Source organism: Myotis lucifugus, unplaced genomic scaffold (genome assembly GCF_000147115.1).
Source record: "Myotis lucifugus unplaced genomic scaffold, Myoluc2.0 scaffold_110, whole genome shotgun sequence".
Taxonomy (NCBI): domain Eukaryota; kingdom Metazoa; phylum Chordata; class Mammalia; order Chiroptera; family Vespertilionidae; genus Myotis; species Myotis lucifugus.
In genome coordinates, this window is record NW_005871158.1 from 2,730,259 (window position 1) to 2,742,644 (window position 12,386).

Consider the following 12,386-nt stretch of genomic DNA (forward strand, 5'->3'; position numbering starts at 1 on the left):
GTGGTTTTTTTCTTTCAATTTGTTTATGTGGTGTATTACGTTTATTGATTTACGGATGTTGTACCATCCTTGCATCCCTGGGATAAATCCTACTTGGTCATGGTGTATGATCCTTCTGATGTACTGCTGGATCCGATTTGCTAAGATTTTGTTGAGGATTTTGGCATCTATGTTCATGAGGGATATTGGCCTGTAATTCTCTTTCATTGTGTTGTCTTTACCTGGTTTTGGTATTAGGGTGATGCTGGCTTCATAGAATGAGCTTGGAAGTGTTCCTTCCTCTTGGATTTTTTGTAGTAGTCTGAGGAGGATAGGTTTTAGTTCTTCCTTGAAAGTTTGGTAAAACTCCCCTGAGAAGCCATCTGGTCCTGGGCTTTTGTTTGCTGGGAGCTTTTTGATGACTGCTTCAATTTCTTCCATAGTTATTGGCCTATTGAGATTTTTAGATTCTTCCTGATTGAGTTTTGGAATGTTCTATTTTTCTAGGAATTTGTCCATTTCCTCCAGGTTGTCTAGTTTGTTGGAGTAGAGCTGTTCATAGTATTTTTTAACAATCATTTGTATTTCTGTGGGGTCTGTTGTTATTTCGCCTCTATTGTTTCTGATTTGGTTTATTTGGGACCTCTCTCTTTGCTTCTTGGTGAGCCTGGCTAGAGGTTTGTCAATCTTGTTTATCCTTTCAAAGAACCAGCTCTTGGTTTCATTGATTTTCTGTATTGTTTTTTTGGTCTCTATGTCATTTATTTCTGCTCTAATCTTTTTTATCTCCTTCCTTCTGCTCACTCTGGGGTTTTCTTGTTGCTCTTGGATGAAATGGTTTTAGTTTTTGCCCATACACAATTTTATTTTAAAAATTAATTTAATTTTGTGTCCAGGTTTTTCTTGACACAATATGGGCATCCTACCAAAGATCTACTGATAGAGTCCTAAGGCTGTTGTCATAGGGAAAGCAAGACCCTGTGACCATTTGCAAAGTGTTCTCAAACAGTGTCTGTATTTGGCCTCCCTCTGTGGGCAGCCTGACAATGGACTGTGTTTTAGGAGTGGATCTAGAATATTAGATTTGTATTCTGGGACAGCTCTTGCTTACATCTCGTTTATTTTGTTCACCTACCATTCCTATACAATAAAAGGGTAAAATGCAAATCGACCAAATAGTGGAACAGCTGGTCACTATGATGCGCACTGACCACCAGGGGGCAGACGATCATGCAGGAGCTGCCCCCTGGTGGTCAGTGTGCTCCCACAGGGGAGCACTGCTCAGCCAGAAGCTGGGCTCGCCAGTGGGCTCACAGCTGGCAGCGCAGTGGTGGTGGCGGGAGCCTTCCCGCCTCCACTGCAGGCGAATGGTAAGGAGCAAGGGGTCCTGGACTGTGAGAGCCCCGGACTGGGAAAGGGATCCCCTCTAGGGATAGGGCTGAAGCTGGCAGACGGACATCCCCCAAGGGCTCCCTGACTATGAGAGGGCACAGGCCGGGCTGAGGGAACCCCCCTCCAGTGCATGAATTTCGTGCACCAGGCCTCTAGTAAATAATAAACTGATATAACTAGAAACGCAATTTCCTGAGGATATGTTTCAAGAAGATCTGGCTTAAGTTTTCCTACTTTGTTGTTAGTGCCCTATGTGAGTTACAATTACCTTCGTAGTTCAAACTCAAACACATCTCTGTTTTAATACATATTAGTTTTATTATTCAGTTCAAGGAATATTATGTCAGTAGTTTCAAAAACACATACTAACGTAATGTAGTCTAAAGCCCAACACAGAACTTTCTGCTGGATCAGTGTCAGCATTTATCCTAGTAGTATGGCTAAAAATTCATTTGTAATGTGGCTGCTTTAATTTTTAAATTATATTTACTTATATATTGGAAGATCAACGCAAGTATTCACAAAGACCAGGATTTATGATCAGAATTACATTACTTTAGGTCTCAAATTTTAGAACAGTTTAGGTTGCTAGTTTAATATGTCCAAATTGGTATGGCAATAAGGTCGTTACTTCTTTGAATCATTGTATTCTTCTGATGCTCAAGGTCGTTCCTCAGAAACATCCCTGCTACCCCAGTTTTATCAACAGTCTCTCTTCAGTTGCTAGTTGCTCTGTCCAGTCTTTATCTTGATCCCCAGCCCAAGACCTGGAGCCCATTATACACTACAAAACAGTTTGATGCCAACCACTTGCTTGCGGGGCACAGTTAAGCCAAAGAAGTTATTTATAGCAGAGTGGTTAAGAGTATGTGGACTGTGTGGGGCCTAACTGGGTTTAACGTCCAGCCCTACTATCTTTGATCTGTGTGAATTTGAGCAAGTCATTTAACCATCATCCTGTGCTTCAGAGTCCTTATCAAACATGGGGATTATAAAAAGTACCGATCTCACAAGGTAATTATTTAAAGTGTTTTAAATAGTACCTGGCATGTAGTAAGTACTATGTAAGTGTGTGCTATCATCATCCAGGTGATGGGCCTTTGATACAACCTTTTCATAGATGGTAGCAACAGACTGTATGCCCTTTACTTTTGTGGGGCAAGCAGAGAAATGTGAATTGAATCATTTGCATTTTCCCCCAATCCAGGGAAGATTGAGATAGCATTATGCCTGCAGGGAAAGTCACATTTATTACACTCCTCCATCTACACAGACCTTTCCCTCTCTGATGCATACTTCTTCACCCCTTCCCACATCTTTGTCCTCGTTTATATCTAACTAGAGGGCCTGTGCACGGATTCGTGCACTGGTGGGGTCCCTCAGCCTGGCCTGTGGGGATTGGGTGGAAACTGGCTTTCTGACATCCCTTGAGAGGTTCTGGATAGCGAGAGGGTGCAGGCCAGGCCAAGGGACCAGGTCTCCAACATTCCCTTATGGGTCTGGGGTGTGGGTGAAGCAGATTTGGGGCCAACAGTGTCCCAGCAGCAACCTAACCCACCACTGATTCCGCGAGGAATCAGGCTCCCTCCTCTACTGGCTGGAGTGTCTGCCCCCTGGTGGTCATTGTGCATCATAGCTACCAGGCAAATGGTCGAAGAGTTGGATGGTTGCTTAGGCTTTTATATATATAGATACTTCTGCTGAAAGGAGAAAGGAAGAAAGCTCTTTTTATTTGAGGGGAGGGAGGTTATAATAAAAGGAGGACCTACTAGAGTTCATTGATCCCATTTGTTGGTTATGTTACTACTTTTCTGTATTACTTCCTGGGACACTACCACAGAGATCCTTGTGGATCTCTGAAACATTACTTCTCTGCTTGAATTGCTCTCAGTCATCACATGAATACCATCTGGGTATTTATTGTACATTTCTCTCTGCTTGTATTTCCTCCTGTCATCATCAGCCTACCTCTAAGCACCTATCTGACTCACTCTATTGCTGGTCTCCCATTTTATATTGTTATCTATTTTTTTAATGTTTTCTGAGAGGGATTGAATCTCTTTCATTTTTAAGATAACTTATTTGTTGCATTTCTGTGCTCCATAGTTAAGATTCTCTTGTGCTGCTTTATTGTAAAAAGCAGGGCAGTGATTCCTAATTTTAGCTTTGTGACACTCCAGATCTGATATCCCTTCCACAATATCTTTCTTTTCAGTGCCTGATGTTATACCATTAGATATTCATTCATTGGGTTAAAACATTGTCAAATCACCCTTTAAAATGCAGATTTATTTGAATATTTGGTACACAGTGGCTGAGTTAGGGGTCAGTGTTCTAGTCTGGACTATACCACTAATCCTCCTATATAATAAAAGCCTAAGATGCTAAGTGTCTGGTTGACCAGTTGGCTGTTCAACCAATCAAAGCATAATATGCTAATGATATGCTAAGGCCACTCAACCACTTGCTATGACGTGCACTGACCACCAGGGGGCAGACACTTCAATTGGTAGGTTAGCTAGCTGCTGGGATCCGGCCCAACCGGATTGAGCAAGATTGGCCGGACACACCCTGGAGCCCTCTCAGGGTCCCTCCCCGGCTGGCCAACATCCCTCGTCCCTCCCTGGCCCTGATCGTGCACCAGTGGGGTCCCTTGGCCTGGCCTGCGCTCTCTCACAATCCAGGACCCTTGGGGGATGTCAGAGAGCTGGTTTTGGCCCGATCCCACAGGCCAAGGGACCCCACTGGTGCACAAACTCATGCACCAGGCCTCTAGTTAGCTATATGTTCTTAAATACAACAGCTGAAAGCTTTTTCAGAAGCATATAGTTTAATAATTTAGAAGTCAGTCTTTCTGGGTTTAGATACTGATTCCACCATTTATGGAATGGTTGGGAAGTCATCTTCGAGTTAATCTCTCCAAGTCTCAATTTCTTTATCTATGAAAGGAAAAACAACTGTGACTAATACCATAGGATGACTGTGAGGATTGAATCAGGTAAGGCACACAAAACACTTAGCACAATACTTGGCATATTGTAAACTTTCCATCAATGTTAGTTGCTATAAATATGTGTTAGATATTTGGAAAGGAGACCCATCATTGCATATTCTACTTTACCTATAGAAGGAGTTGGCAAACCATGGTTCAAATCCTAACAGTGACCTTTTAAAAAATACATAAAACAACAAAAACAAAGAGATTTAAAAACAAAAACAAAAAACAGAGATTAATCAACAAGAACCAATATTTATGTCTGATATTTACTACTTGGCCCTTTATAGAAAAAGTTTGCTGTTCCCTGTCTTTCTAGGTTTGCCAGGAAGCTTTATTGAAATCTATATCCTATATAATAAAAGGCTAATATACAAATCGACCAAACGGTGGAACAACCGGTTGCTATGACACACACTGACCATCAAGGGGAAGATGCTCAATGCAGGAGCTTCCCCCTGGTGGTCAGTGCGCTCCCACAGGGGGAGCGCCGCTCAGCCAAGAAGCCAGGCTCACGGATGGCGAGCGCAGTGGCGGTGGTGGGAGCCTCTCCCACCTCTGTGACAGCACTAAGGATGTCTGACTGACACCTTAGGACATCAGTAAGCCATCAGTAAGACATCCCCTGAGGGCTCCCGGAATGCGAGAAGCGCAGGCTGGGCTGAGGGACCCCCCCGCAAGTGCACGAATTTCATGTACTGGGCCTCTAGTGTATGTATATGTGTGTGTGTGTGTGTGTGTGTTGTGTGTGTGTGTGTGTGTGTATGGCTAATATGCTAAGTGTCTGACCATCTGACCAGTCACTATGATGCGCACTGACCACCAGGGGGCAGATGCTCAATGCAGGAGCTGCTGTGACAGCACTGGCATCGTGGACCTGGGGCCCACAAAGCAACACTCGGCTTCCCCCAAGTGGGACATAGGCCCCACCACTACCACGGAGTGACAGGCCACCAAATCGCAGCCAACGCTGCAGAGACCCCATGGTGCAAAATGCGGCCCACAGCCCAGCCCAGCCCAGCCCAGAAACGGTCGCTGTGGGCACCAGGTAATGATGTCACATAGCAATGCCCAGCTTCCTCTCCTTAACAATGACTAGCCTCCTTGCAGTTTCTTTAGCTCAGGAACACGGCTTGCTTTATAGCCAGGTGCAAACATTTCACATTTTAACCAAATGTCTGTGAAGTGTTTTCCCAGGCCTCATCTCATTTGATCCTCACAGAAGTCCTAGAGTAGGTAGATAGGAGACTCGGTGGAATCCTATTTTATTTTTATTAGCCGGAAAATGGAGATTTAGAAAGTTTAGAAACTTGACCCAACTGAAAAGAAGTAAGAAATGGTGGGCCTTGAAAATGCCTTCAGATTTTCTCACTGCACAGAATATAGTCAAACACTGCTGCAGTTAAATATTTTACCCTTTGTTCTCCCTGCATGATCTACAATAATAATCTGCTTTGTGTTGATATTTACTGCTATGTTGCTGACATTACCTGAAAGAGAAGTTGGGGTGCTTCACTGGGCTGGAAAAAATTTAGCTACTTCAGAAAGCAGGTCTAATTAAGCAAGTTTATATCTATAAAAGGCTAAGTTGACTTGCGCATGCACAATACATATAAAGCACGCGTGTGTTTCCATCTGTCATTGTCAATCGTGAAATTGGTTGACACTTCTGTTATAGAGAAAGGACGAATAATGATATTAAAGTATTTCTTCTAATTAATTTCAATGTGCACAAATCCGTGCACTGGGCCACTAGTAATTATAATAAAACTCTAAATTACCATGCAATAAAGTGAGTTACTAAAGTCTTAATACTAATTATTAGTGATAAATGGTCAATCCTGTCTACTTGAGAGGCTTAAAACAATGATAAATTATATACGGAACCACAGAAGAAAAAGAGGTGAAATTCTTTGGTACCACAGGTCTTTGTGGGCAGTAGCAATGGGGACCAAAACAAAAGGCACTGGAAGCCTGAAAGGAAACAAACCACTTATAGTAGAAGCCCCTTAACTAAATTTGACTAGACCTGCTCTTTATTTTTTAAAAATATATTTTTATTGATTTCAGAGAGGAAGGGACATAGAGAGAGAGAGAGATAGAAGCATCAATGATGAGAAAATCATTGATTGACTGCCTCCTGCATGCCCCCTACTGGGTATGGAGCCCACAACCTGGGCATGTGCCCTGACTGGGAATGAACCGTGACCTCCTGGTTCATAGGTCCACACATAACCACTGAACCTCTCCTGGCTGGGCTAGAAATGCTCTTTAGATGTTTTTTTATAGAACCTGGTAATAACATGTTAGGCTGAACTCTCAAAGCTTAGGAGGCCATTTTCTAGGATACCTACACATATCCATTCCCTATTAGTGAATTTGTGTCTTCTAAGAGTCACTTGAGTTTGTTACCAAACCTTTTAATGCCATTTGAATTTATTATTTTGATGGCATAACTTAATGAAATATCACATAAAGCAATGATATATGAAATATGAAAAGAAAGAGTTACTGTTCCAGTGAAAACAAAAAGTGAATGTTTTGGAAAGACTTAATAAAGGAGAGGCACTTTAAAAATTGCTATTGAATTCAGTATAGATGAAACAGAAAAATTTGAGGGGAAGTTATAAAATTCTAAAATGATTCAGATTGCTTCATAAAAGTTTTAAACTTCCTTCTTAGTTTAGAACAGTTTAACTAGTAATTATAGGGAGCATATATTGGTATAGTTTTTGCAAGAAATACGAGGCTCCAATCAATAAATCCACATGTAAAAAAAGATTGGCCTTATGTTCAAAGATTTGTGAATGAATGCATATTTATATTTTAAATGAGAATAAAATGATTATGAAATATACAAACCATTTTAAAAATTCTCCTGATTTTTTTATTAAGCAAGCAACTATCAGTCCTAATTGTGTTGGATAATAGGGTACCTACTACACTTTACAAATAATTATTTAACTTAGGAAAGGCAAAACCTATGAAAACTATAGTAAATGATGTCAAAGTGGATCTCAAAAGAAAGCTACTTTCCTTTCTTAAATTTTATGTTCTCTAAAATATTTGCCAAGAAGTGGTGTGTGTAATAATGACAGCTCCAAAAAGTTTGGATCCACTACTCTGGATTTAATCCTTATGAAGTTATGTGGAAATAAAAAGGAAAAAAAAATATTGGAAGCAAGAGTATTTTAGAAAATAGTCCTGGTTTTTTAAAAATCCTTTTTTAGAGTTTCTCTGAGTAATCCAGGCCATTATTCTGCCTGGAGTAGTGAATCTAGTTCAACTAACATCAGGAAGAATTGAATAGCAATGTACTAAAGCAAGAGCGAGGGGAAAATTAGGGCATCTCAACAGAGCCAGAAGCAGCCTTGTCAGTTGAAATTAAATTTAATCAAAAGAGGAAATCGTTTTTGGCATGTTGGAAAATGAAAAATCTGACAAAGGTTTTAAAAATATCATTCCATCTACAGCATTATTTTTTAAACTGAGGCATATAGCCTGATTAAATGGGAATGTTTTCTAAGTTTCTGCCGTCAGGTGAGGGTAATTGTTTACTAAGCCCCAGATGCTTTTATTCTTACTTAGATGGAAAAGCTAGCTGCTGTGTTAGTTCAAGTCTTCTGAGAAGCAGACACAAAGATGGAATTTGACTTGCAAGAAATTTATTATGGTAAATGCATGTGAGAGAACCTGGGAAGGAATCTAGAGGTAACTAGGAGAGCTGTTAAACTGAAATGTTAACCTGACCCTGAGTAAGGGAGACAGGAGAGAAAGGAAGCTTGGTAGAAGCATCTTAGACTGCAATGCATTTCTGAAGAAAGTGTGACAGATTGGTAGAAAGTTCGCAAGCCAAAGTCACCTATCAAAAAAGGCCCTGTCTCTCAGGAATAGGCTTATTTTATTATCCCTGATATGCTGAGTGACTGGCAGGGAACAACCAGTGAGAAGGTGGTCTTGGAACCAAGGTGGTACGGATTTCAGAGTACTATAGCAGCCCATCATTGATTCTCATCATTGATGTTTCTATCGCTCTCTCCCTCTCCCTCTCCCCCCACCCCCTGCCATCCCACCCCCATTGAGGCAGGGCCCCTCTCTCCCTCCCTGCCCTCTGCCATCTGCCAGGCCTGCGGCCCGAGTCCCAGAGGGAGACCCAATGTGGCTGCTTCTCAGGGGCAGAGGTCATGAAGAGGTGGTGGAGGAGCCGGAGCCTGAGCAGGCTGCAGTGCAGGAGAGAAAGGAGGGGACAGAGAAGGAGGAGGCAGAGAAGGAGGGGGCGGTGGGGGCAGAGAAAGAGGGGGGGAGGCAGATCTGAGCCATCCTTTTACTTTTTTTTTCTTTGTTAATCCTCATCGGAGGATATATTTTTTTCATTTATTATCTTAGAGAGAAGAAAGAGGGAAAGACAGAAACACGTTGATTGGTTGCCTCCTGCATGTGACCCGATGAGGGCCAGGTTGGAGCCTGAAACCAAAGTATGTGCCCTTGACCAGAATCAAACCTGGGACTGGCCTACAGGCCATGCCCTATCCACTGAGCCAAATCAGCTAGGGCATCCATATATATTTTTAAATGAGGTTATCAATTGCTACTAAAAAAAAATCAAGATTGTGTAGAATCTAAAAATTAATTTAGGTAGGATGGGCATGTTAACAGTTTTGGATCTTCAAGTTCATGAGTGCAATTTAGTTCTCTCCTAGGTGTTTTAAAATTTATCTCAAAAATGTTTTATAGCTTTTAATGTAGAGGTATTACACTTTTTTGTTTATTTGTTCTAAGTATTTGACCTTTTAGATACCAGTGTAAATGAAATGTCTTCATTTTCTAGGTATTGATTATTATTCCTGATTATCCTATCTAATAAAGAGGGAAATATGCTAATTGACCCTCTCACCATTGCAAAAGATGGCAGTGCCCACAGCCAATAAGGAGGGAATATGCTAATTGACTGCCACACCCTCAAAGATGGCGGCGCCCACAGCCACAAGATGGCAGCTCCCATCCCCTCAGCCTCCCAGCCACTCAGGGCTGCCCGAGGTGCAGGCAAGCCTCGGCTGTCAGCTGCCCGGCCGCCCAGGGCTGCCCAAGGCCCAGGTAACCAGGGCCAGCCGAGGCTTGTGCTGCCAGCAGTGGCAGCAGCAGAGGTGTGATGGGGCGTTGCCTTCCCCTGATAGCCGGGTCACCTCCCGCCCCTGAGGGCTCCTGGACTGTGAGAGGGGGCAGGCCAGGCTGAGGGACCCCCCTCCAGTGCATGAATTTTCATGCACTGGGCCTCTAGTCTATATATAAAAGCCTAAGCAACCATTATGACAGAACGACCGGTCAACCAGTCACTATGATGCACACTGACCACCAGGGAGCAGATGCTCAATGCAGGAGCTGCCCCCTGGTGGTCAGTGCATTCCCACAGGGGGAGCGCCGCTCAGCCAGAAGCCAGGCTCATGGTTGGTGAGCAGAGCTGTGGCGGCAGGAGCCTCTCCCGGCTCCGTGGCAATACTACCAAGCAGTGGCAGCAGGCGCAGTGGGCAGGATGAGCGCGAGCAGCACAGTGCCCAGCCCCGGTTCTGGCTCCTCCCTGGCCACCTACCGCTTGGCACACTGCTACATCCCTCTTGCAATCCAGGACCCCTCGGGGGCCTAAATTGGCAGTCGGACATTCCCCAAGGGGTTCCTGGATTGTGAGAGGAGGCAGGCCAGGCTGAGGGACACCTCCCCCCACCAGAGCACAAATTTCGTGCACCGGGCCTCTAGTCTTTGGATAATTGCTGAACATTTTCTTGAGAATTTGTAAAAGTAATTTGACACTCTGGGTAAAGTTATTTAATGACTACAGGATTTCCTTTTGCTTCTGGCCAGCAGTTAGGCTGGATGCAGATCACTGTAATTTAGTCAGGGGTTCAGCTGACTCAAAGCTGGACTTCAGTTCTAATAAGGGCTTGTCCATTTCCCATTCATTCTTCTCCCCCATTGTGTAGCCTTTCTGAGCCCACCTGTAACCCTGGGATATCCACCAAAGGTTCCCCTCTTTGATGGGCACCAAATTCCTATTTGTGTGCTGTAAGCCAGTGAAGAGTGCTAGGAGCTATGCTCAGCTTTTAGCCTCTCCACCATTGCTTTTGCTTTTGGATTTGGCAATTGACTCAATGGAAAAAGTTACCTTAAATACTTGTCTTCTCTCTTATAACTTGTCTTAAAAGCTACCATCACAGTAGCTTTCTGATGCCTTCAATTCATGCTTTATTTATTTTTTTAAGATACATATATTTTGCCCATTTTCCTACCTGTTTCCAGCAGGAGGGTTGGTCTGAGATAACCTAGTAGGCCATTGCCAAAAGTGTCTCTCTTCTCCTCTCCTCCTCTATTATTCCAGCCCATTCTCTACTAAAATGTAACATAGTTCTTTATAGTATCTCATTTACTGCTATTTCCAGCATCTCAAATAGTGCCTAGCACAGAATAGAAGTCAATAGATATTTATTGAATTGAAGAATGAATGAGAGAGCAAGCAGACAGCTCTGGTGGAGCTGGGGGAATGTTGGGGTAGGATGGAGGGATTGAGCAAAAATAAAAATAAAAAAGAGAGAGAGAGAACTCATGGATATGGACAATAGTGTGGTGATTGCAGCAGGAGGGAAGGGAGGTGGAAGTGGAAAAGGATATAGAGGGCATAAATGGTGATGGAAAAATAAATTAAAACAAAAAAAGAATTAATATTTTATCTGAGAAGATAGAATGGAAATTCAAAAGAAAATGCCTTCACTGTCATTTTCTCAAACCTAAGATATAGCCGTTCTTGAGCATAATTAGGGTGAGTTCTGAACTCAAATTCAGGTCCTTTAGGGTTCTAGTCTCTTAGTGACATTTCCTCAAGAAATTTACACCCTTTGGTTGTCATTTCTCCATTTGTAGATGATTTATTACTCTCATACTTAATGGAAATAGTTTCAGTTTTTTATTAAGATTAAAGAGCTTTCAAGAGAAAAAATTATAAAGATAGGAAGGACATTGGGTTTAATGTTATAATCAAGCAATCAAAATACTTAGGTATAAATATAATTTTTATGATAATGATTCTATCAGTGAATACAAACAAGACAAATAGATTATCATATTTTAAAAGGTAAAAATGTAAAAGGTAAAATTTTTCATAAAAAATTACATTTTGCATAATATATAAATGTTTACCTGTGTTTTCCTCCTCTTCCCTTAGAGCCATTTTAAGTGCCAGATCTAGTTATTTTGCTGCAATGCTGAGTGGCTGTTGGGCTGAAAGTTCTCAAGAGTACATTACTCTTCAAGGGTAAGCATAATTTTTATAAGGCAGTTTGACTATAACAGTTACAAATAATATGAAGCACTTTTTGTGAATCTGATTTTTCTGTAAGTTCAATGAAATATTTTTCATTTGGAATTCTACAAAGTACATTTTCTGAAAACATGAGGAAGTAGGGAACATCTATAATAATAAAAGCATAATATGCTAATTAGACCGGACAGCTGAACGAACTTCTGGATGACCTTCCAGACGAAGCTGGGGCTACGAGGGCCAAGGCAAGCCACTGCTGAGGGCCAAGCTCCTTGCACGAATTTTGTACATCAGGCCTCTAGTCCTATATAATAAAGAGGTATATGCAATTTAACCCTCAGGCCATCACAAGATGGCTGTGTACGACCAGGCTGGCAGGGGGTTTAGTGAGAGACATCCAAACGACTGAACAAGCAGGCTGTGTGGGGCTACCAGGCCGGCAGGGGGGTTAGTGAGGGACGACCAAATGACTGAACAGCAGGCTGGGTGGGGCGACCAGGCTGGCAGGGGGGCAGTTGGGGGAGACCAGGCTGGCATGGGGGGCAGTTAGGGGTGATCAGCACGCAGAGGCAGTGAGGGGCGATCAGGCCAGTAGGGGGGGCCAGTTAGGGGTGACCAGGCTGGCAGGGGGGGCAGTTGGGGATGATTACACTGGCAGACGGGTCAGTGAGGGGCAACTTGGCTGGCGGGGGGCGCAGTTGGCGGTGGCCAGGC

At 42.8% G+C, this 12,386-nt stretch overlaps 1 protein-coding gene across 1 annotated transcript in view; it reads left to right on the forward strand.

The window, feature by feature from the left end:
• Positions 1–12,386, forward strand: part of KIAA1107 (KIAA1107 ortholog) — a 70,026-nt gene that overhangs the window by 10,243 nt on the left and 47,397 nt on the right. The window contains 1 exon segment of the mRNA XM_006093177.3: positions 11,577–11,666. Within this exon segment, the coding sequence (XP_006093239.1) occupies positions 11,614–11,666 (53 nt within the window). The 5' untranslated portion in view covers positions 11,577–11,613.